At 48.5% G+C, this 25,236-nt stretch overlaps 3 protein-coding genes across 4 annotated transcripts; 1 reads left to right on the top strand and 2 right to left on the bottom strand.

Annotated features, from left to right (window-relative positions):
- Positions 1 to 335: 335 nt before the first annotated feature.
- mgat1b (alpha-1,3-mannosyl-glycoprotein 2-beta-N-acetylglucosaminyltransferase b) lies at positions 336 to 6,184 on the bottom strand. 2 transcript variants are annotated; one of them, XM_084455240.1, is made up of 3 exons: positions 5,788 to 6,184; positions 2,724 to 4,037; positions 336 to 1,440 (listed from the first exon to the last, which is right to left on the bottom strand). In XM_084455240.1, exons 2-3 carry the CDS (start codon positions 3,588 to 3,590, stop codon positions 739 to 741), a joined length of 1,569 nt encoding a protein of 522 aa, XP_084311366.1. In that variant the 5' UTR covers positions 3,591 to 4,037; positions 5,788 to 6,184; the 3' UTR covers positions 336 to 738. The 2 variants fall into 2 exon arrangements, with proteins under 2 accessions (XP_084311366.1, XP_084311365.1); XM_084455239.1 differs by lacking the exon at positions 5,788 to 6,184 and adding an exon at positions 5,050 to 5,239.
- Positions 6,185 to 7,475: 1,291 nt separating this feature from the next.
- Positions 7,476 to 21,413, bottom strand: vars2 (valyl-tRNA synthetase 2, mitochondrial). The gene is made up of 30 exons (XM_084454773.1): positions 21,356 to 21,413; positions 20,813 to 21,019; positions 20,626 to 20,707; positions 20,372 to 20,472; positions 19,815 to 19,936; positions 19,599 to 19,665; positions 19,372 to 19,469; positions 18,349 to 18,430; positions 18,135 to 18,254; positions 17,093 to 17,201; positions 16,628 to 16,716; positions 16,409 to 16,499; positions 16,163 to 16,290; positions 15,896 to 15,999; positions 15,447 to 15,528; positions 15,245 to 15,321; positions 14,906 to 14,993; positions 14,635 to 14,728; positions 13,951 to 14,021; positions 13,676 to 13,801; positions 13,429 to 13,533; positions 13,046 to 13,114; positions 12,858 to 12,936; positions 12,419 to 12,549; positions 11,829 to 11,981; positions 10,946 to 11,200; positions 10,652 to 10,763; positions 8,499 to 8,707; positions 8,167 to 8,316; positions 7,476 to 7,774 (listed from the first exon to the last, which is right to left on the bottom strand). Exons 2-30 carry the CDS (start codon positions 21,017 to 21,019, stop codon positions 7,688 to 7,690), a joined length of 3,288 nt encoding a protein of 1,095 aa, XP_084310899.1. The 5' UTR covers positions 21,356 to 21,413; the 3' UTR covers positions 7,476 to 7,687.
- A 263-nt stretch (positions 21,414 to 21,676) lies between these two features.
- On the top strand, positions 21,677 to 23,394 carry ppp1r11 (protein phosphatase 1, regulatory (inhibitor) subunit 11). The gene is made up of 3 exons (XM_084455238.1): positions 21,677 to 21,939; positions 22,353 to 22,461; positions 22,574 to 23,394. Exons 1-3 carry the CDS (start codon positions 21,856 to 21,858, stop codon positions 22,756 to 22,758), a joined length of 378 nt encoding a protein of 125 aa, XP_084311364.1. The 5' UTR covers positions 21,677 to 21,855; the 3' UTR covers positions 22,759 to 23,394.
- The last annotated feature ends 1,842 nt before the right edge of the window (positions 23,395 to 25,236 follow it).

The following is a 25,236-nucleotide window of genomic DNA, read 5'->3' on the forward strand; positions in this document are numbered from 1 at the left end:
TGGTCAGTCTGGTCTGGTTTGGTCAGGTTGGTCTGGTCAGTCTGGTTTCGTCAGCCTGGTCTGGTTAGTCTGGTCAACATGGTTTTGTCAGTCTGGTGTGGTCAGTCTGGTGTGGTCAGCCTGGTCTGGTTAGTCTGATCTGGTCAGTCTGGTTAGTCTGGTTTGGTCTGGTCAGTCTGGTTTGGTTAGTCTGGTTTGGTCTGGTCAGTCTGGTTTGGTCTGGTTAGTCTGGTTTGGTCTGGTTAGTCTGGTTTGGTCTGGTCAGTCTGGTTTGGTCTGGTCAGCCTGGTCTGGTTAGTCTGGTTTGGTCTGGTCAGTCTGGTTTGGTCTGGTCAGTCTGGTTTGGTCTGGTCAGCCTGGTCTGGTTAGTCTGGTTTGGTCTGGTCAGTCTGGTTTGGTCTGGTCAGTCTGGTCTGGTCAGTTTGGTCTGGTCTGGTTAGTCTGGTTTGGTCTGGTTAGTCTGATCTGGTCTGGTCAGTCTGGTTTGGTCTGGTTAGTCTGATCTGGTCTGGTCAGTCTGGTTTGGTCTGGTTAGTCTGATCTGGTTAGTCTGGTTTGGTCTGGTTAGTCTGATCTGGTCTGGTCAGTCTGGTTTGGTCTGGTTAGTCTGATCTGGTTAGTCTGGTTTGGTCTGGTTAGTCTGATCTGGTCTGGTTAGTCTGGTTTGGTCTGGTTAGTCTGATCTGGTCTGGTCAGTCTGGTTTGGTCTGGTTAATCTGGTCTGGTCAGTCTGCTCTCTCAGCTCCAGCTGACATCATAGTGTGTCCATCCCTCAGGTGGAGCCAGGAACACCCTGCGCCCCCTGGACAGGAAGCTGACCACACCCCGGTAGCCCGCACGGGGAACCCCTGATTTCAAGTCATCCATCACCCCTAGATGACGAGCCAAGACCTTGAAATTGTCCCGGCTGGAGTACTGCACCCGGTAAGGCCCTGGCACCCGCAGCCTGCCCACCTGCTGCAGTTCCTCCACCTTCACCACGGGGGCGCTGTAAACCTCCTTCACAAAGTTCTCATCGTACTTCTCCTTCACTAAGTAAGACAAATCCTGTTTGGTGAAAGGCACAAATTCTGTATTCAGTTTGATGTAGCGCAGATACTGGTCGAAAAATTGACCTAAGCTGACGCCCTTCCGGCCGAAGGTGATAGTCCTGGAGACCTCCGGCCGCACGCACGAGCGCTCCTTACGCTGCACCGGCTGCCGCATCCAGTCGTCCCAGAATGCACTGGGCCACTTGGGCTCCAGCTCGGCCCACACCTCCTTCAGCAGCATCCAGCCCAGGCCGGGGAAGAAGTCTGTTCTGTACAGGAGGTCGGCCTGGCCAGGGTCCACCAGCCCGTCGCGCCCGTTGTCATTCCAGGCGGAGACGCACCACAGCTCGGGGTCGGAGCGCAGCACGGGGTAGAGCGCCCGGAAATACTCAAAGAAGTCAGGCGCCACCTGGGGGGGGGGGGGGGGGGCGGTCAGGTGATGCTGATTAGTCACCGGAGTTACAGTACAGTCCACCAAGAGAGCCATCCTCAACTGTCAATTTCATTAAAAAATGTCAGAATAAAAAAATAAAAAGTCCCACATGTAATAGTTATTAACCTATTAACCCCCCTAACTTGAAAGATAAGATGTGAGAATGTAGCTATTGGTGCTTTCCACAAAATGTCCCCCTTGTTTTTTTTGTTACGGGGCAAAGTCTATCGCCAGAGCAGCCTGTAACTCCTGGCAACTGTTGTTTTGGACTTGGACTGTGCTACTCACACCTCCTGACCGTCAAATATTCCACCAGCTGGCTCGCTCTGGTCTGAGGAGAGGGCCAGCAGCATGAGGTCCCTCACCCCCCCTCTGATTGGTGCCAACATGTTTCACCCAATCAGTTCAATGTGCTAATCTGAGAAGGCGAAGCGCGACTGTGGCTGTCGGCTGCATCTGAGCCAGGCCTCGGGAGAGCCGTCCTCAGGCCCGGCGCTCCCACAGTCCCAGCCTCTCTGACAGGTTTACAGGCCCCGGGGTCACGGAATATGAAAACCCTGGGCAACACAGGAGCGCTCTCTAATTACCCTGAAGGGACAAGGCGCACGGCGGAAGATGCCAAGTCTGAGTTTAGTAACCATGCGCCACTCTAGTCTGTAATTACACAGAATGGGCCAGGCATCTGAGCCAAGAGTTGTGAGTAGGGTATGAAATCAGAATGGTGATGTCGGGGAAGGGGATAATGTTTCCAGTTAAGAAAAGGTTGCACCGTACAAATGTAGAATGTGTTCGATGGCGCCAGACATTACTACCCCAAATTAGAGCCAGAAGTAAGTAATTCACATTTGCACAAAGGTCCGTTTAAATCTCTGAAAAGTGCTGAGCAAGCAGAATTTATTTATTTTTGTCCTGCAGTGGGGTCGTCAGGTCCGGGCTTACTGCTGCAAACGGAGCATTGGGCACCGTCTCTAAATCCAAAAGTTACACATCTGAGTCAATTCCAAACTAGTCTGTGCCTTCTTAATGCCGAGATGAACCTACATGTTTATGGAATAATTCACTTTCACTAACAATATAGCAAAAACTACCAATGGGAAATTAACTACAGTCAAATTTCCCCAAAATCGCACACCCACCCACCCCCCCTCCCCAACCCCCTCCACCCCCCTGGGATTATTAAAGTGCATCTTATGTTATCTTAAGGTAAAATAAGATCATGTTGATGGGTATTGGTCGGGTGCTGGTCAGAGCTTGCTTACCTCCAGGTCGTCCTCCACGATCACCACGGTGGAGTGTGAGAAGGTGTTGAACACCTGGTTGAGGGCCCAGCGGTAGTGCCTGGCGATCTTATAGTAGCCCTGGAACTTCCTGTGCTCCGGCTTGACTCTGATGTCCAAAAGGTCCGGCTGGCGGATGTGGGTCACCTGGGCGCCGTACGAGCCAATCACACGGGCTGTCTCGGCGTGGCCGCAGTCCTGGCTCACGATGATTGGATGGAGCTCTGCAGAGGGGCGGTGCTCGATCAGTTTATCGAGACTCCTTTTGACCGTCACTCTGTCACAAGCGATGACTAGGATGGGGATGACAATTTGGGGGCTGGAGACGGTAGCTTCCAAGTTGTTGTGAACAGCCACTTCTTTTACGTCACCGTCCAGTTTGTTCTCCGGGTGGGAGTCCAGAACTGGAGTGACGATCACGCCCTGTGCGGTCTGACTTTGGTCCTGGTCCTGGTCGCCCGCGCCATCTTTCTGAGGTAATGGAGCTAGCTGGGGAGGCTGCTGCCTCGGCTCCTCCTTCTGTTCTTCTCTCGCTCCGCCCATCTCTCGCTTGCCGATGTCTTTCCGCCGCGCCCAGAGTGACCGGTGACTCTTGATCTGCTTGAGGAGCTCCTTCTGGGTCTCCAGCTCGGACTCGACCTCCTCCGCCAATCGGATCACCTCGCCGGCCAGATTGTTCCCGCCCCCTTTCCCCGCGCCCCACTCCTCTTTTCCCCCGGGCTCAGCACCCCCGCCTTCCCCGAACCGGCCCATTGGAGGGCGCCCCCAGAGGAAGAGGAGAAGCAAGGCATTCCAGGCGACGAATAGGAAAGCTCCACACAGGATCAGGGAACCTTTCTTGCGAACCATGGCCCACGGACATCAAAGGAGAAGACTACAGCTGGGGGTTACGAGTGCTGGTAAAAGACTACAGCTCCCCTCAGGCCTGGGTTCGCAATCGCAGACAGGAGAGAGAAGAAGACGACGACGACAACGACCTCCACAGATGAGACCTGATCACATGCTTACTGCTAGCGCGTTCAGACCGAGGTTCAGCTGCTACTGGTGACTGACAAACTTCCAGTACAGACTTAGACATAGGTCAGGGCGACTGTTCTAGATGTATCAGGTGGAGGTCCTTGTTGAAATGCAGCCCAGAGGCAAGAAGGTGAGACGAGGCAGGAAGGATGTCATAAAAACAGGAAAGTGGAGCTGTAAAGGGGGAGGAGGGCGTGTGGATACGACAGAAAGGGAGAACTGGGATCACTTTGGGGTGAGGGAGTGAGATTCCTCAGCGCTTATCCTCTGGCAGTCATCCTGAAAACACACAAAAAAAGAAAGGAAGTAGTCATTAGCCAACAACCCAATTGTATTACGCTAGTATGATGAAGTCCACTTGACTAAACAGAAAGTTAATTACAGTATGGGCAAATGTGGTCATAGAAGTAGGCCACCCGGCCGTGAGTCATTACACTACATGAACTAGGGTACCTGGTAGTTCGCACAAAGGAAAGTTCTAAACACCATGTCCTACTTCTTTCTATCCTACTAGGAGGAAAAGGTGGCGCGAGAGAGAGAGAGAGAGAGAGAGAGAAAGAGAGAGGGTGGAGGAAAAATGGGTTGAGAAAGACGGGATGTTCATGTACAGTAACAATGGCTGAGGGAACGACAGATGTCATTCTATCCTCCCCAAGAGATTTACAACAGAAAAGGGTGTCTAAACCAATTACCCTCTAGGTGATAAATATGATGTTAATCTGGTAAGCATGGAGGCCATTGGACACTTGGCTAAGCAGCTTACAATTAGGCTACCTGGTTGAGCATATTTGTCCTACTGTGATACAAGTGATTTGGCTTGTTAAGATTGTTAAAATAAATGGGCATGACAGATTTTAACTGAACCATCCAAAAGTCAAGCTAGGCTTGCCAACTCTTCATAGAGGAAAACCAACTTTTTCTGAGCGTGTGTTTTTGAGAACCCTAACAATGAATCTGTCAAACAGGACCCTCGGAACACAAGGCGGTTTAGAATTACATCAGCACGTACACAGTCACAGGCTCATACATGCATGGAGCAGACATGGCAAAATATCACTACACAAAACCGTGAGGTGGCCTTAAAAGAGCAACGAGGGGGGAGAGAGAGGGAGAGAGAGGGAGGCTTACTGATGTGGGGGGTTGAGAAGAGGGGTACACAGTACACTAGTCTAATAATAGGCAGAACTTCACAAAGACACTAGAGAGAGGATTTACGGATGTCTTAAGAGATGTTACGGCTACACAGCGAGGAAGACAGTTTGATGTGCCATGTAAAGAAGCAGCAGCATACCTGAACACAGAGGAATCTAGCTCGTCCAGTCCCGTTCTTACAACACCACAGAAAGTTTACAGCAGGCAAGAGGACGGTGAGAGAAGGGGAGGGAGACCAGCCGGAGTGGGAGGGAATAAACGGCTCGCAACGCACACACACACACGCACGCACACGCACACACACGCACACACACGCACACGCACGCACACACACACACACACGCACACACACACACACACGCACACACACACACACGCACACACACACACACACGCACGCACACGCACACAAAGGATCTGAGCCAGCTGAAACTATTCTAGCTACTTTAACCCCCTCCTCTCTCCCTCCCTCTCTCTCACGTCACGGATACGTGCTAGTAACGTTATCTGGTCCAGTAGGAAAGCGGACGGACGTACAGCTCAACTCCAAACCTAGCATTGGCCAGCACTATATAGCCAATGTTGAATTTATCATAAGACATTACTAAAAATAGAAGTACTGACAACAGTTAGCTAGACTGCTAATATAAACACAGCAGATGGGGGTTACTGGAGGCAACAGTTGAACGTCGAACTAATGTCATAACGTTATGGTCGTAAAATATAATCACAGATTGCAAGTAACGTTAATCAAATGCATTCCGCGCATTCATCAAAAATGACACTGTTTCAATGTCCCGGTCATGGAAAACACAACGCTCAGGTAGCTAGCTAGCAGGCTAACGTTAGCTAACTAGCTAACTAACACATTGCTCACCTTCTACATCGCCTTCCGTCTGCAGGACATGCTCGGGATGAGTCTGGGGGAGAGGCAGCACGGTGGGATGAATGAATCTCAGCTGGATCGTCTTCACTTTTACTTTTATTCTTCCCCTCCCTCTGCCCCTCACGGTCAACATAAATCGTGTCTCACCGGTCTCAGTGTATCACTGCATGTCCACCCCTGACTCCCATGTCCCCCTCGTTCACCCTCACTACCTTGGATCCGCCATTTAGAAAGCCTGGGTTGAATCCTAATATCGGCTTGTGCATCCGCGAGGATGATTTTGCGGTAAATGTCTCCTCGTTCGCCCGTATTATGTTAGGAGTTTCCCTCAAGCGAGCTGGCTCTATCACCGGGTGTGAAGATGGTATTCTTCATCTGACAGTTGACACCGCCGAATGTATTCCGTATACAAACTCTACTTCCGTATTGAGTCATTAAGCCAAGGTAGCCCCGCCCCCATGCCCCACCCCACCCCTCCCCATGCCCACCCACACATACACCCCCATCCATGCTCTCCTCCCCCCCCCTCACCCCCCGCCCCCCCCCCCCCCACACACACACACATACACCCCCATCCATGCTCTCCTCATCCCCCCCCCCCACACACATACACCCCCATCCATGCTCTCCTCACCCCCCCCCCCCACACACACACACACATACACCCCCATCCATGCTCTCCTCACCCCCCCCCCCCCCCACACACACACACATACACCCCCATCCATGCTCTCCTCACCCCCCCGCCACACACACACACATACACCCCCATCCATGCTCTCCTCCCCCCCCCTCACCCCCGCCCCCCCCACACACACACACATACACCCCCATCCATGCTCTCCTCCCCCCCCCTCACCTCCCGCCCCCCCCCCCCACACACACACACACACACACATACACCCCCATCCATGCTCTCCTCATCCCCCCCCCCCCCACACATACACCCCCATCCATGCTCTCCTCACCCCCCCCACACACACACACATACACCCCCATCCATGCTCTCCTCACCCCCCCCCCCCCCCCCCACACACACACACATACACCCCCATCCATGCTCTCCTCACCCCCCCCCCGACACACACACACATACACCCCCATCCATGCTCTCCTCACCCCCCCCCCCCCCACACACACACACATACACACACAATCTTCCCTAGCAACAAAGTGCCCTGACAACCATATGGTTGGTGGAGGTTGGGAGCTGGTCTGGTGAACAAATTATTAAAAATGACTCACTCTGACCTGCAGGCATTAATGATGCCCCCTCCCTTCCCCAGCTTCTCCTGGAATACAAATGAGCAAAGACATTGTGCTTCACATGCAAAACACCCTATTAAATACAACACCACATTCCTGCTGAATGCCAGCCTTCTCTCAAACCTCCCACCGCGCACGAATATAGTTGTCTACTTGCAGCCGAGCATCATCAAGATGGGTACTGCCTACCCCCCTCCCCTGTCTGTCATCTCACTGTAGCTGAGCAGTGCTGAGCTGAGGATGAGATGATCTACACCGCCACCCAAGAGTGCTGTAAGCATCTGGAAAGGCGCTGCATAATTAGGTTACTATTTATTATTACTGTTATGTCCAAAAGATGCAGGCACCTATGCCTACTACAACTCATACCCTGCCCTTATATGGACACAATAAGGATGTTTGATGACAATACATTAGACATAGACAATAATACATGTTTATTTACAGTACCGTAAAGCTAAATGTACAGCCGTCCTGCAGTATAGTAGATAGATCTTTCTTGCGCGAGGCTTGCCTAGGCCAGCTCTGCATGTTCCCAGCTAGCAAACAGTCCGCGTTATCTTGATGACAAAGTTCAGTCGGCAGCCTCTGTGAGTGAGAGGGAGGTTATTGAGCTTGCTTCCTGTTATTCTCTGTTGTTTTGGGATTGAAGTATCCGCAGTGCCATCAGCTGTGCTTCAATGTTCCTTATCTCCTGCTCCAAGGCTGAGATCTGAACATTGAGGGGGGGGGGGGGGGGGGGGGGGGGGTTACAGGCAGGTTTACATTTAGAGGTGCAAGATCACTTTGCTCATCACATAGGATTGTGGCAAGTGAATGTGGACATATAGCAGTTCCCTGTTAATCAGTCTTTAAAGGTGCCTGCACACGGCCCCGACCAACGCCAACCAACCCCCAACACCCAGCATTCTAAAGTTGGCAGTTGTCGTTAGAATGTTTGAAGTTCAAAATTCAGCTGCAAAATCCATCCAACTGACGCCAACAGTCATCAACGAATGCGGCACACCGATCCAACGCTGGTGTGGGTTGGGGCAGTGTGCAGACGCCTTCATACTGAGCCTTTCCCAGACCCGAGGGTCAACTCTCCTTATCCTCTCAGCTCACCTTGTTCCCTGTCTCCTTCCTCACTCGTTCTGGGACTCTCTCCAGGTAGTTTGGTACCCTGGTTCGAGAGAGAGACTGCTCCAGCTTAAGGAGGAGCCTCTCTCTTCGCTGAGATAGCTGGAGGCTCTGTTTGCCCACATCCACACCGCCCTGGAGGTTAAAAAGAGGAAAAGATGTAAAGACAGCCAGGTCTCTGACACTATTACCATACAGACGATCATTACCCTTAAAGCACACAATACTGTAATGTAATGAAACAGCATCACCAGATAATGCCGCCTGCGTCATCAAGTCTAATAAAAGTGGTCCAGAAGGCCCCCCATGACGGTCACCTGAACATCAAGGTGTAACTGGCAGGAGTGGTCCACCACGCCCACGGCACTGCCTCTGGGAGGAGGGGGGGCAGAGGGGCAGGGGAGAGGGGCATCGCTGGCCCCGTGCGGGCAGTGGAGATGGAGGTTGGAGATCCTCCCCAGCGTCTGGACAGCAGAGCTATAGCGGAGCAGCGTCTGCGCCTGGCTGGCGGAACACACCGCCCACACTAGAGCACAAATATTTATTTATATGTTTGGACTATTATTCCGGTGCCCAGTATCTCGTCACTGATTACAGAAATTATAAAATTTTAAAATTATATATATAAAATTATAGAAATTATTACATGTATTTGTCTTTGCACTTTTATATAGCACCGGTTAAAGGGGTGGTTCAGAATTTTGGACATAGAGCCTGATTTACAACGTACTCATACTGTTGTTGATTGATGGAGAACACTTTCAGCTGATTACATGCCGTCTCTCGTTCCAGCGTTAGTGGCATGATAATGCTAGAGCATGGGTTCCCAAACTCCATCAATGTTGGCCTTCCCCTCCCCAACCCCCCAAAATTGTCCATTATGGAAGGCAGCGTTCGCTAGCCCATAACGTTACAAAGTTAGCTCGGTGGCACCTGCTGCTAGTTAACGTTATGACATTTTCGCACAATACATTCATGCCTGCGGGGGGAGGCTCTCTCTGCACTATCCACAAATGTAGTATACATCTCTCCCATTATTTATTCTGACCTTTAAAATCACGTTTCATTCATAAAAACTATAGACATTTTAAAAATAAAAAACATGTTTTTCATTTTCCTTACCATCCCTCCGCGCCTCCCCTGAATTTCTTTGGGGCCCCCCAGGGGAGGCCCGCCTCACAGTTTGATAATGCCTGTGCTAGAGCAATCGAACAGAAATTGCTAGCATTCAAAGACTTACGTATAAACACTCCAAACAAGTAAGGACTGACAAATAAACTAAACTCATCAAAGTCAGACATATTCCCATCAAACCATTGCAACTTGTTTTTGTGTCGATAGTAAGAGAATAGTCCACTCTCCTGTTCCTTGTTGTTGTGAAGATAATAATGCCAGCTAGTTACTGTACGTATCGATCTGCCTCCCTATTTACTGAGAAAGTCATATAGGTCTGAACAAATGAATGGATTCAAAGACAGTTGGAGTTTAAAAATGATGGTATAATAAATGAGCCCCAAACAGACTGTCCTCATATTTGATTTGATTTGGATGCACTGTGGAGTGTTAAAGTGAGTTTTTTTTTAACTGAATTGAAAACCTGTATTGTCCCCACTGGGTAAATGTTGTTGTCAAACAGCTTAAGAACAGATAAAAGAGAACAGACAGAAAAAAATGCAATAAATAAATAAATAAACACAGTGCAAGCTCAATAAATAAGCACGGTGCAAGCTAAGATGCAAGCTAAAGTGCAAGTGCAAACTAAAGTGCTCAAGTTCATGTGCAGTCATAAAGTCTGAGTAGCAGGGGGTCTTCAACAGCCTGTCAGCTCCAACTCCAGGTCTCCCCCCCCCCCCCTCCCCCCTGTAGGGCCTGGTAGTGGAGCCGGAGTGCAGCTGGAATGAAGGACTGTCCAAATCTTTTTGTACTCTGACGGGGGAGAACAAATTTGCGGCTGAATTTGCTCCTCATCCCCATCAGCTCACCATACAGTGGATGGGAGGGATTGTCCATGCTAGCAGTTTCTACTGCATTGCGCCAGCATTAGCATGCCGCTAACGCACGGTCTCTCATTCCGGCCGCTAACGCCGGAATGAGAGACAGCATGGAATCAGCTAAAAATGTTCTCTCTCAATCAACAACATTAGAGTAAGTCGTAAATGAGGCTCTATGTCCAAAATTACACCTTTAAGCTCTTTGATGCCTGTTTAGAAAGGAGATGCACTTATGATTTCTGGCGACTAATAGTTCTCTTGACTATCTACGTTGTATGCACTTATTGTAAGCCGCTTTGGATAAAAACATCTACTAAATGACTGTAATGTAATATAATGTAATGTAATGACATGCAGTGCATATTGTATGCTGCTCCCGAACACATGGTGTGATGTTCTCAAGAGAGCGACAGACTGTAAACACTTAGTGAATGTTTTCATTAATTCGCTGGTCACTTCAGGCCAAGTGCATGACTTACTGTCAGGTTTTTCCTTAGTCATGCCACACTGGGCCCGCAGAGACCGTGCCACTCTGACCACTTCCTGTACCAGAGTGAAATCTGCTTCCTCGCGGGGGAAGTGCCAGTGAGCCTGACAGGAAGGAGGAGTCACAGATGTAACAGAAAACAAAGCCAGGAAGGAGGAATACCAGAACAACGGATGGACAAAACTAACTACCAACCTCCCTAGCCTGTGTGTGTGTCTGTGTGTGTGTGTGTGTGTGTGTGTGTGTGTGTGTGTGTGTGTGAGAGAGTATCATTGTACATTCTCACCAGTTGAGAGGACTGCGGATAGGGCCACACACACAAGCTGGACACGGCGCCCTCCGACTGGCCTCCGAGGGGGCGGAGCCTCTGCCACAGCTCCTCGGTGAGGAACGGCATGAAGGGGGCGAGGAGGGCGAGGCAGACGGACACGCAGTGGTAGAGCACGGCCCTGGCCGCCCGCCGCTGGCTCTCTGGGTGTACTGGGCCAGCCTGGCCCGCTGCCCCTGGACCCTGCTGGCTCAGCACCGGCTTGATGCACTCCTACAGACACCGCAGGGACGACGGATATACGACGGAGTGGGTGGGTGGGGGGAAGAGGACAGAGAAAGATAAGACAGACGGGGAGCGGGGGGGGGGTAGAGGTCCAGTGAGCCGATGAAACACTATGGAGAAAGTTAGCTAGGTCCCACGGCGACAGGCCCCCAGCAACAGGTCTGGGCTGTGAAACATTGTGAGCGCAGTGGCCAAGCTCGGTATTGCAAGTCACTGGACGAATTTGGGTGTATTTCCCATGGACATACATGGGGAAAGAAGCAAAAAATAATAATCCTGGGTGTCACTCAAACTCAAAAACGACTCTTTGAATTATCAAGTTTTAAATCGCTGGGTCAATTTTTTTTAGAAGCTTCAGAGTGTGGCGTTTACAGCTGTTTCTCCCCCCATGTGTGTGTGTCTACGGCTGCGCCGCACTGATCTATGGGAAAGATGGATACTCAGGGCCAAGAAAAACACTATTGCGCAGGTGCTGTGGGCCCAGGAGCCACGAAAAACAATACTGATCAAGTGCTGTGGCCGACAGGAAGTGTGTTCAAAATGTTTCATGCGCCGGGTGAGCAACTTTCACTGGGATGAATGGGCGGCCATCTTTGAATGCCGCGTCCCCTCTCACCAGGTAGACGTCGCAGAGGCTGTGCAGCCAGAAGGAGTGCAGGGCGGAGGTGACGGCGTGGAGCTCGTAGCTCTCGAAGCCCTGCTCACACTGGACGACCGTGCTGTAGAGTCTGGAGCAGATCCACCGATCCACGCTGCTCACAGGAGACGTCTGGAGAGAGAGAAGGAAAGAGATAAAGAGAGAGGGGGGGGGGGTAGAGAGAGTGTGGAGATAAGAGATATATATATAGAGAGAGAGAGGGGGGGGGTAGAGAGAGTGTGGAGAGAGAGAAGGAAAGAGATAAAGAGAGAGAGGGGGGGTAGAGACAGTGTGGAGATATATATAAGAGATATATATATATAGAGGGGGGGGTAGAGAGAGTGTGGAGAGAGAGAGAAAGAGAGATAGAGAGAGGGGGGGAGATAAAGAGAGTGTGGAGAGAGAGGGAGAGAGAGAGAAGGGAGAAAGAGAGATGAGAGAGAGAGAAGGGAGAGAAAGAGAGAGAGGGGAGAGAGAGAGAGAAAGAGAGAGGAGAGGGTAGAGAGAAAGTTACTCTCTACCAGGGAGATGCGAGTGCAGAGAGATGACTGGAGGGAGACCTACTGTACCTGGGCCAGCGTTCCCAGTTCTGCTCCGCTGCCCTCCACTACCCCCAGCGTGAACCTCACCGTCTGCCACATCTTATTACAGAAGTGCCTACAGCTCAGCACCTGGGACACGGACAAACTGATGTCCTCTCCTGGCGCAGAAAAACAATCAATATTAAATGTTTTAAGACAGTGAATTGGCAATGGTGAACTGGTGATTTTAGACCACGATCGGACGGAAAAAAAACAGCAGCGCAACAAAAGATAAATAAATAAATAAATAAATAAATAAATAAATAACTAAACCACCTGGCCTTCTACCAAGAGTGCAACTACACGGGCTGAGCTGGAGTCTGACAAATGGTCGGTGACACGGATGAAGTTTTACGGAAGTTTTACGGATGAAGCGTCCGGAGATTGTGTGTGTGTGTGTGGGGGGGGGGGGGGGAGGTTCACTCACCCTGCGCCTTGTACGAGCAGAGGGCAAAACGGAGAGCGTCTGCGCCACACTCGGGGAGGCCCTGTGGGAAGTCTTTACTCTGCAGGGCAGAGGGGGGGGGGGTTAATGGATGCGCTCACCCAGACGGAACTATCACAAATGACTGAGGGATGGCGGCGGGCGGGCGGGATGCGGGTAAACCGTCTGACCTGCGCTTCCATGGCAACCGCGCTCTCTCTCGGGTCAAGGTTCCCTCCCTTCACTTTCTCCTGGAGCCCCTGTGAAGAGAGATGCAGACAGATGGATGGATGGATGGAGGGATGTTTGGCGGCATTTCCTCTTTAATCTGGCTAAGTAAACAATTGCGAGAGAGAGTAGCTGGGTTTGCCAAGGGCTAAAGTTCCATAGTAAAGTTGACTGTAGCGTGGCTTTGTCCCTCACTGTTGCTCTTACAGCCTGAGACAAGATTATTAATTCTGGCGCTGGTGTCCTTCCAGCCTTCCGCGGGATTCACTGCTCCGATCCTCCAGGTGACATATCACCTTTATTACCACTACTCTCATGAAGAGTTATACGTCTGCGCTGCCAGTACCTCCAGAGAGACGCCACGGATTACGTCTAAAGGGTCGATGACATTTCCCAGGGATTTACTCATCTTCCTGCCATGTTTATCCCTCACCAGAGAGTGGAGGAGCACCTGAGAGAGCGAGAGAGCGAGAGAGAGAGAGAGAGAGAGAGAGAGAGGGAGGGAGGGATTTGTGATATGTGGTTTTGTATTAGACACTGTATTTGTTTCTGCAGGGGACTGGGTTAGATGTCTCCAGGCTTAACATCATCACCTGCTTGAAGGGCAGCTGTCCGGTCAGCTCTGTGCCCAGCATAACCATCCTGGCCACCCAGAAGAAGATGAGGTCACTTCCTGTCTCCAGGATGGAGTTGGGGTAGAACTGGTGGAGGTCTGTGGTCTGTAGGGGCAGAGTTATAAAGGGGAGGTTTTAAAGGGGATGTGTGTTATCTGTGGAGCAGGTCTCAGGGGGGGGGTCAGAAGCCCTGGGCATGTTGTTGTTGTTGTTGTTTGTGAACAGACATGTCTGGAGAGAAGACAGGCAGGCACCTGCTGTGGCCAGCCCAACATGACGAAGGGAAAGAGTCCAGAGGAGAACCAGGTGTCCAGGACATCAGGGTCTAGGACAGAGAGAGAGAGAGAGACAGAGAGGGGGAGACAGAAGAGAGAGAGAGAGAGATACGCAGAAACAAACAAGAAAAAGCGGAAACAAGCAAACAAAAATGTCAACGTCAAAGTCTAGTTAGCCATGTGTTCTTATGCAGTTTCTAAAAAAACAAACAGTTGTAGCCAACAGGTTTAAAGCTGCAGTAGCATCTTCCTCACGTCTGACCCTGTTTCCTGGGGAAACTCCCCCCAGCAGGGTACATTCAGTCCGCATCCCCCGCACGATGTGTGGGTTTCGGTGTCGCCACACCTCTTTTTAATGCCCACACAAAATTATAATAATTACTATAATTGCTGTAGCTATCAGCAAAACAGGTCTACAGTGTATAGAGTTCAATCACTTATCCCTCTCGATTCACCATAGCAATACAGCAGTATTTAAACGTTAATGAACATTTTCTTGACATACTGCAGCTTTAAATCAACAGTCGCAGCTAATGGGTTCATGTGCTCGTTCTGTGTGTGTGTGTGTGTGTGTGTGTGTGTATGTGTGTGTGTGTGTGTGTGCATGTGTGTGTGTGTGTGTGTGTGCGTGTGTGCAGACAGAGGTGGGTGGAGGTGATTCACCCTGTGTCAGCGTGAGGCTGTCGTGTTCAGCTCCGTATTTGATGGCCGCCCTCTCCCTGGCCTCCTGCTGGGTGCGGCCCCACACCCAGCGCTCCTGCAGCGCAGATGACCAGGACAACAGGAAATAACACAGTCAAGCCTGGGTCAAACACTGTCCAGAGTGAGGCTTTGTGGGACAACTTTACACCCCCCCACCACCCCCTTGTCTCACTTTGGAGTGTCAGTATCAATCTACACCCCCCCCCCCCCCCCCCCCCCTACACACACACACCTCTTGTGCGTTGTCAGAGTCTGGTAGAAGCACTCGATAGGCTGGAATCTGATGACCCCACCATAGCTGTCTGGAAACGCACCAATCGCTGACAGGGCAAAAAAACAAACAAGACGCTGTTTGAAGTGGAATATGTCAAAACAAGGCCGCCTTTATCGCATCAGGCGAACACAAACAGGGGGTGAAGGGCAGCGATAAAAAAAGATGGCAGCTTTCCCAAAACTCGGAGCCTGGTGGAACTCAGCGCAGACGTCAATGACAGAGCCGCTGTCGCTTTGTTTGCCGACAACAGTTCAGCACAGGCTGGAGGTTCCCCGTGACTTAGCGAGGCTTTGATACCTGACGCTGGACAGCCAGTTCTTCCACGTCTTGGTGTAGAACTGAGGGACGATCTCCAGCTGTCCGTCCTCCACCGCCTGTGGGGGACAGTGACCCGGTATTGACTTTGTTTATTGCGCGTTCACAGAGAACGACTGACCTACACGGAGACACCCCCCCCCCACACCTCCCTCTCCTCCCACGACCGCCAACTCAAAATGACCTGCAACGCTCTCTCTGCCATTTGCTTGCAGCGCACGAACCACTGCTTCTTCAACAAGGGCTCGATGACATCCCCGGAGCGGCTGGAGAGAGAGAGAGAGAGAGAGAGAGAGAGAGGTGGGGGGGATCAGGAGCTAGCTCTAGACAAAGGAGCGTTACCATGGCAACTGGGTGTGGCCTTCAGCGTGATGAACGGGGAGAGGACGGGGAACAGAATCTGGAAGAGCCTGATGTTTTTTTGGTTAACAAGTAACCGACCTTGACTAAACGTGACGTTGGCGCCGGAAGGACGGAGAGGAGAGGTCATGATGACGGATGACGAGGCGCGTGTAAACGAATCTCGGCTTGCGGGTTCTATTTAATCAAATTGGAGCTCTGTATTTTTACAGGCCTAAACGCACAGAAGCGGCAGACTGGCGGTTTGATTCGACAGACATTGTCTCCCTCTACCTGCAGACGGGCAGAGACATGGCGTGCTCCCTCTTCCCTCTGAACAAGCCCTTCTCCGTGAGCGCCTCCATCACTCGTTCCCGGGCATCAAAGCGCTTCACGCCCTGTGGAGAGATGAGCGTGAGAGAGAGAGAGAGAGAGAGAGGGAGAGGGAGAGGGAGAGGGAGAGAGAGAGAGAGAGAGAGACCACGTTGACCTATTTACTTAGGCAGACAACAAATGTCACTCAGACCAGAGCAAATGAGCGGGTTACACAGGGTTATGCACCTCCAACCACTGGCCACAGAGAGGCGTCATTGTCCCGTCTCCTCCAATCACACTGAGGCGAGGAAGACAGTGCCTCTGGGAGAGCAGGAAGTCAGCGTGGTCGTGAGCAGGAGTGACCTTCACCGCCCCTGGCGAACACAGACACGTTCACGCAGATCGCATTTGGACTGTGTCCCCTCGGCCATTTCAATATGCAAACTGTCAATCTTATGCAAACGAGTCAGTTGCTGATGGCGTTAAAGCTACCTGTACCCAGCTCCACGTCCACCATGGGGTCGGTGATGACGGGTAAGAGTCTGTCGACGAAGGGATGCCTGCAGCGTTTACCGTGCACCGCCTGGAGACACAACCAACAGAGATACCGTAATAGACACTGAGCCCTGAGACCCTCTAGAACAATCCAAGACTGCTTTTGTGTGTTGTTGTAAACTACAGGATCTAAAGGCGGCCGTCGACGGTACTAGCCTGGTATCGAGGGTCTTCGGGGTGCACAGCTATAGCCACGTCTCCCAGCATGGTCTCGGGACGGGTCGTCGACACCACCACCTCCCCGTCTGCGGAAGAACACAACGGCATCAGATCCCTCCGGAACGTTCCTTAGAGGAGACGTGAGAGAGCCGGACACTCCAGACTGAACTGCCATTTCGTTTCACTTCATTATTCCGTCTGAAAGTGAAAGTGCTCCCATTGTAGCCGTTGTGCGAGATGGGAGTTGCAGAAGAGGGACTCCTCAGCGATTAGTTTATCCCCCAACCAATCACAGCATTTGACATCGCATTCAAAGGATGCTGATTGGCCTGGTTGGAATTCCAACCAAGAAATCACTCTAGACAAGAGCAATTCCAGAACCTGTATTGCATAAAGTGGGCGTGCGATTCACAGGGCTGGAGCCAGGCTAGACATGAGACAACGCAAGACATAAACACTCACCCTGGCCCTCGATAGGGTAGGCAAACGTCACCATGGTCCCAAACTCAACCTTCTTCTGGTAACCAGGCACAGATAACAGGGTCCGCCCAGACAGTTGTTTTGAGTCAACCTAAGAACAACGTAAAATTCAACTAATCTTTAGGAAAAATCTAGAGTGGTAAAGTTTACAAGCTGAAAACCAAATACAGTATATTACCAGAGAACATGTGAGCTGTGGATCATGATTGGGTGGTGGCAGACCCATCTCTACTAGTCGGGGATCCACAGGCTCAAAAGCTCAATAAAATGGATTGAACCTGCCATGGCATGCTATACTTTTTCTTTGTGTTTTTTCTATTAATTTGGACATTAAGGTCCACTGAATGAGAGGTCTGCTCTGCCGGAAACCTTGCGAGAATTTTTTTTGCTCATTTTCAGTGTGCTTGCTAAAAGCAAAAAAAGAGCCCAAATAAAGCCTGGCCGTATGGGAGTTAAGGCATATAAACATATAAACAGAGCTTGCATTGTCAAACAACATTAGTTTATATGCCTTAACTCCCATACGGCCAGGCTTTATTTGGGCTCTTTTTTTGCTTTTAGCAAGCACACTGAAAATAGCCACCATTTTTTCTCGCAAGGTTTCCAGCAGAGCAGACCTCTCATTCAGCGGACCTTAATGTCCAAATTAAAAGAAAAAACACAAAGAAAAAGTATAGCATGCCATGGCAGGGTCTCTACAATTTTGAACCTGTGGATCCCCGACTATACACACTTCCTTTCCATTCGGAGATAGGGGGAAAACAATTCAATTGTCTTGGGCAGAGTGGTTGCTAAGTTGTTGTTGTTTCAGGTAGTCTAGATTGAATCTGATTGGGCCGGGTCAATCTTCCATCACCACTGATTGGGCAGTAATAAGCTAATGACAAGGCTTATCTCCAAAGGCTACATCCGGTGAGTCAGACTAGGGCGGTGGTAACACATAGCGAATACTATAATCATGTAGCTGTCACAATGACATGCATCAGCATTGCCAGGGCCTGGTCTGATTGGCTGGCACGCTCACCTCAATGTCAGAGATAGCGGACTCCAGGGCACAGCTCCAGTTGACCAGCCCTTCTGAGCGGTAGATCATTCCAGAGTCACACAGCCTTACAAAGGCCTCAGTCACAGCACTGCTGAAGCCCTGAGCACACAGATTGAAAGTAAGATAACATAGATGCACTACTTAAGTCTTATCAGGATGAGTTTCGGCTATGAGCCGTTCTCTGGTGTGTTACCGGGTCCATGGTGAAGCAGGCTCTGTTCCAGTCCAGCGAAGCCCCAAGTTTCCTCAGCTGGTAATAGATCTCATCTCCCTTACTGAAACACAGAAGCACAAACGTGGACGCATGCAATTTAGGGCTGCACAATTAAACTTGCATGAATCGTGATCGCAATTATGACCTCTGCAATTAACTCATTGCTAGAGGTTGCAAATAATGCAATGAATAATTCCGTTTTGCATTGAGTGTGCTGGGGGCACGCGGACGAATCACAGGCGTTTATGCTCTGACGAATCACATGCCTTCCTGCTGAGTGCCCTGTGAGCAATTTCACTGATAGACAGATAGCAGATAGACAGCATACAGTACATATCTTCTTTTTTTTATTTTTTACATATGAAGGTGACACCACAGAAAATGTATTTAAAATGTGAAATAATAAATCGCACTTAATAATGGCTGCGTTTCCCGAAACCCTTCTTAGCACTAAGAAGCTCTTTGAGTCTTCTTAAGGCTCCCGGTTGCTTGTTTCGGGAGCCTTAAAGGAGTAGTAAAGGGAAAATGCATGTTTAGCCCTGTTTTAAGGTTATTTATGATCATATACAATGGTTCAGATCAAAAAGTTGACAAAACTAGCACTTTTGAGAAAGTCTGATAATTGCTCTACCACCGTTTAGGTCATACAATGGATGCGGGTGGGCACCGTGAAAAATCTTTCAAAAACATGTTAAACTCTCGACAAGAAGCTCACCGAGGGGGTAATTGGTGTCCGTTGGTGTTCTGACATCAAATTCGCCGCAAAGTATGAATCCTGTAGGGTTTTATTGGTCATTTTATGAAATCCATTGACTTGAAGACTCAAAGAGCTTCTTAGCGCCAAGAAGGTTTCAGGAAACACGACCAATAGCAATTACAATGTCAGGCAAAATCATCGCAATGATGAATTTTGTCATATTTGTGCAGCCCTAATGCAATAGGTCTGGATTCTGAGGAGAGAGATAAGGAACTGACAGATAAGAGGGAGAGAGGAACACTCACTCGTTCTTCCAGTTCCAGACCTCCTGTAGGAACTCCTCCCTGCTCAGGTCCCGCCTGCGTTTCCCTCTGTCCCGGAACAACCTCCTCTCCACCACCGTCTGAACGAGACACACCCAGACGGTGCACAGCTTTAAATACCGCCAGCATGTGTTGCTATTCTACTTCCATGCACATCTGTGGGGACATGAGCCAATATCCACAGCCAGGGTGACAAGAGGGAGACACACCTGAGTAGCAATGCCAGCGTGGTCACAGCCCGGAACCCACAGCACTTTATACCCCTGCATTCTCCTCCTAATATCATATGAACATAAGATCATTACGTTGCAAATCGAATACACTGACTTTGGATATATAATTCAGTTCAGTTCACTCGGCCATATGACGCTCATTTCATGCAAATAAACAAGAGAATCACACATCTGTCCAAGAGAAGTAGCTACCAGCGAACCAATGCGTCCTCTATGGCCACAGTCAGGGCGTGGCCGAGGTGTAGAGTCCCGGTCACGTTGGGCGGAGGGATACACAGAGAGAAGGAACGGTTCACAGCATGCGGCAGCTTCTCCTGAAATAAACACACAGTAAAATGATTAAATGGTAAATGGTAAGTGGACTACACTTATATAGTGCTTTTCCACCTTAGCGGCACTCAAAGCACTTTACAATGGCCTCTCATCCACCCATTCACACACACATTCACACACCAATGGTGGTAGCTGCCATGCAAGGTGCTAACCTGCTCATTGGGGGCAATTTTGGGGTTAGGTGTCTTGCTCAAGGACACTTCGACATGTGGACAGTCGGAGCTGGGATTCGAACCACTGACCCTTCAATCATTGAACGACCCACTCTACCAACTGAGCTACAGCCGCCCCTATTACACTATTATAACATCATATTACGCTATCACAACATAATAATTACATTCCCCTCGCATCACTATATAATTTGAAACGGTATAGAAGTTTAGAGTGGAGTTTATGATGCTGTGTTTTCTTACATGGTGCTCTGGGGTGAAGAAGCCTTCTTTCTCCCACCACTGGTACCAGCTGGACTCCACATATTCAGGGCTGTAGGATGAGGGGAATGGCAAGGTAGTGTCTACCAAAGAGAGACAGAGACTCAGTAAGACCAAGACAAATCATGCTCATAGAGACAATCATCCATGCTGCAATTATCAAAACCATGGACATTTCAGAATACCAGGAAAAGGGTGCAAGCTGGTCTAGTCTCGAGGTGGATGTAGCAGGCTACCTTTCTTTTCCCCAGGAGGTGTTGAAGCGCTGTACGTTATCCTCTCTTTCTCGCTCCATTTCATGCCCTGTGCTTCGTCATTCTGTAAAGGTCATTGACATTGTATCTGGTTAACTTGTTTGTGTCAAGTCTGAATGTAACAAGTAATAGAATCACTGTGCTGTGATGAGAAGGATCCGTAGCCTACACTGGGTTGGCTGGTCAGTATTGCCTTCTCTTTCTCTCTCCTTCTCTTCTGCTTCTCTGCCTGGGGTCGGAGTGAGGGTTTTGATTCAGACAAGGACTGAGATTTGGGAGCATTGTGAGAACAGAGCCTGCAGGACCAAGTCTCCCAAACCCTGTGTATCCCTCTTTCTGCCACTCTCACAGAGAGGTCACCGGTGTGCCTCCACATCTGCAAAATAAACAAAGAGGTTAAGGAGAGTAAAACGGAAAAGTAAACATGTTACTTTTGCATTTTTTAATAGATTCAATAGACAGCTTGATATAATAAATCATCTATGATGCCATGCATGAGGGCATTTTCTACCTTTCTGGTATGTTACACAGTTGTGAACTGAGACATATCCACAGTACACTGCAAATCTTCAAAATGTCTTGTTTTTAGGTTAAACGCGATCAATGCATAGTCTTTATTCGTTAACATATTAAACATTAATTCGATATTCTGTCACTAGCCGAACTGCACTATTCATAAAATGCGCAGTGTGTGATAAAACAATGAATTTACCTTCAACGTGATGTGCCAGTGAGCGCAGACATGACAGCTGCGACCTTTCAACTACGACTTATGGTTGAACTGTGCAATCTTTGTTCCGATCCTTATTGGATGTTTTGTAACACATTATTCAAAACAAGTGGATTGTACATAATTGATCGTCTTGACTGGTTTACGGTCATTTTAAATATGTGTATATTCCATATTCCGTCTCATACATTTCGTTGCGTTTCGTTGACCCAAAAAAAATGTTTCTTGTCGGACTAATCATCCGCGGACAACAGGAAGTGGTCCGCCTGGAATTTGTTTCCTCCAAACAGTCTTCGTCGAGCATCTGAGCAAGCTAGTTGCTAAGAGCCGTATTACCTAACACTACTGGACCTGATTAGATAATACCTGGCTGATTTGAGAGGGATTGGTATACCTTTCACTAATAAGGTTGCTTAACATTTTTCTTGTTGACGGCTAGCTTGATCTTACACCGAAAGGCTAGCTAGTAGCTCAACGCCAGGATGGCGGAGGTCCCCGGTACTTCTACCGTTAGTGAAACGATCACTGAGACTATTCAAACTAACACACCACCACCACCCCAGCAGGTAAACGTAATCGTATCTGACTTGCTTCGTCAAAATGCTTTCGTTAATTAACTAGTCGGCTATCTATGTCTAAGTTTGGTGGCTAGTTGCCGAGCTATCGATCTCAATATGACCGCACCCTAACGTCGATTCTTGCTTGCTTTGCATCCAGACTGACATCTGAGCTGGTGGCAGTTAGTTGGATAGCTATCCAAGAGCTCTCTAGCTGTGTCAAAGAGCCAATATGCAGTTATATTGCTATCTTACTTTACCGTTTATGAATGGAGAAATATTCCCGAATGTGTCATAGGCTCTCAAATGTAAGAGCTAACTCAATACAATCGGGCTGTGCATCTCAATTCTCCACCTCGGTTTCCCTGTATGGAGAATTGGTACAAGAGGGAAATCTCACAGATGATGTCTGTATTTCACAGGAGGGACGTAGCCTGACTATTAAACTAAGGAAGAGGAAGACTGAGAAGAAGGTGGAGTGGTCCACCGACACAGTGGACAACGAGCACTTGGGAAGGAGGTCCTCAAAATGTGAGTGTCCGTTTCACGCCGCTTATTTGCTGTATGTATGCTGCTGTGCAGTTCCACATGTTTCTCATCTTGAAGAGGCAACTTTTACTGACACCCCCCCTCTCTCCCCCAGGCTGCTGTGTCTACGAGAAGCCCAGGCAGTTTGGAGAGTCTTCCTCTGAGAGCGAAGGTGATGACGACGAGGGCTGCGGGAGCACGCACTGCATCCTGGGACACGGCAAGGACAGACACGGACAGATGGGCAGTGGTGGAGCCACAGTGCCACCTAGTTCTGGAGGTGGATCACACGCCCACTAATAATGATCCTGGGCATCAGCGTGGTGGTAGAGGAGGAATGGAGGGAGGGGTTCTGATAATGACAATGATACACATTATAAAACTACACGCACTCTTGTTTAGTTTAGTCACTGAGATCATAGGATGAAAAGGAAAACCTGTACTGGGAGAGAGAAGACAGAAAAGGCACGGTTAGGGGTTCATTGTATATAATAAGATAATTGTACTTCTTTTTTTATGAACACCTTTGCTAATTTATTTTAGTCTTAATGCTTGGTTTTTCTGCAGTAATCGTAGCCTGGGAGCTAATCTTATTTCACACAGTGACATTCTAAGAAAACCCCAAAAGACACACCATGGGTAAGAGAATTCAACCACTTATGAAAAGGTATGGTACAGTTTTAGACAATGGATTGTTGATTTATATTTAAAGGTGCAAAGAGTCAAGATTTCGATGTGGCCTAGTCATAAAAAAAGAACTCCAGCAAGGCTTGTGAGCCAATAGTACCAGGACTCCTCTGATCACTCCTGTCTCTCAACATACCGCGTGGTAGAAACGTAGTAGTGCCGTTGGCTCATGAGCCTTGTTGGAGCCGTGCCAAACCAGACAGAGGTAAACAGGACTTGTCGATCCCATCAACATTTCTTCAATTAATAAATTCAGATTCAAATTTTTTTTTTGGGGGGGGGGGGGGGGGGGGGGGTGGATACTTTTCTGCACTTTTCTAAAAAGCTATGTGGATGTATTATTTTTTAGAAATTATTTGTCTACATAAAAATCTTGTCTATATGACCTTTAATTAATTACCATGTTCACATTCTAATGTTCTCTCTTGATATATCAAATTTTGTGCTGCTGTGAATAATTTTAAATGACTGCATATTTTTTTTGTCTACTTTCATGTTTTGGCAACCGAACATTTCGATCTAGATTAAACAGTATCAGTAACAAAATTATTCTAATGTGTAGATCACACATAACCGGATAGATAGAAGATATTTCTGGCAGATCTTTTAAGCTCCATGTAAGATGGTTTCAAAATCATTTCTTTGGTTGATAGTTGCAGTGTAAGTCTCTTGAGGCAGAATCTTTCTTTACATATTTAACAGACAATCCTCAGAAGTATATAGCTGCAGCAAACCCTTATCTTTAAAGGGATCCTTCACAGCCTCTAGATATTCAGCAGAATGGTCTTTTTATTGAGATATATAATGCTGTAGGAGGAAAGTGCTGACTACATCCCAACTCTCCACTCTTCCCTGAAATGTGAACATGACATTTACATTTTCACCACCATAGATCTGAAGATAAAACCAATCCAATGGTTTGGTGTGCCCATCAGGGAAGAGGCTGCAAGAAGCGTTAAAGGCTATAAAACCATGCTGAGGCATCTTCATTGCACACATTTATTTCATACCCCATTTCTAGGGATGAATATACCAGTACAACATTATTTTTCAGCCGCATGCTGGTTTTCAAAAAGCTGCAATTTGATTCACAAGGCTTTTTGTCGTACTCAAACCCATGGGTATTGTGCTTCGTCTGCTGTGATCTTCAGAGATTGGTGTGTTTTACTGGAAGGGGATACATGCCATGTGGTTGGAACATTGCTCACTATGCTGTACATATATGAACTTGGATAGATAACGTCATCCAGTAGTCAGGTAATGGAGTTAGACACCGTATTTGAAAGGATATGACAAAGGTGCATGATTTCTGGCTTTGTGTGTCTCAACTTCGATCCAGTTTTACCGTCTCAAGTCCATGATCTCATCTTTCATGGTTTCAAGCAACACCATTTTACAGTTTCATATGTGACAGTATACTGTTATAGATTACATGTAATTCACGTAAGTCTGCCAAATGCCAACATTTTCTGTTATATCAGTAAAAACACAATGTTCTTGTACCAGTAATGCACCTTTCTGTATATAAAAGTCATATAAGAGCAAATTTAATGTGAATAAAGTTTTGAACTGTGACCAAATCGTTGCGTCTGTCCCATCTGTAGACGTTCCTGTTGATGCCAAAAAGATGCTATAACCACAGAGTCTGAACCCAACTAGGTCAACAGAGGAAGACTAGGATGTTTGTGAGGAGCCATGGAGACAGTATAAATCAGTCTGCGACCAGAGCCCAGTTTTGCTGTTGGCAACAAGGTTATTTTGGGCTTTCTGTGTCCTGGTGCCAGCAGAATAGATCCTATTGATCAGCTGAGTTCTCCCCATACCTGACTGAGCTGAGCCATGTCAAATAAGTGATTTGATGCTAAATATAACTAGGCAGTCCTTGCAAGGAATACCGTAGTGCATTTGGTTATATTGGGGTGGAGTGGTATGTTTCTATTATTCATATAGGTCAAATCTTTCTTGAGCTCTTCATGCATTCTTTCCTCATCACAGATGTGAGAAATGCACATAGATGGCTCTTGGATTCACACGTCTTGATGAGAGTAGTTAAATGTGTCAAAAGGAAAATGTTAGTTACAGAGCTACAGT

Source organism: Borostomias antarcticus (genome assembly GCF_949987555.1).
Source record: "Borostomias antarcticus genome assembly, chromosome: 21".
NCBI classification, from domain to species: domain Eukaryota; kingdom Metazoa; phylum Chordata; class Actinopteri; order Stomiiformes; family Stomiidae; genus Borostomias; species Borostomias antarcticus.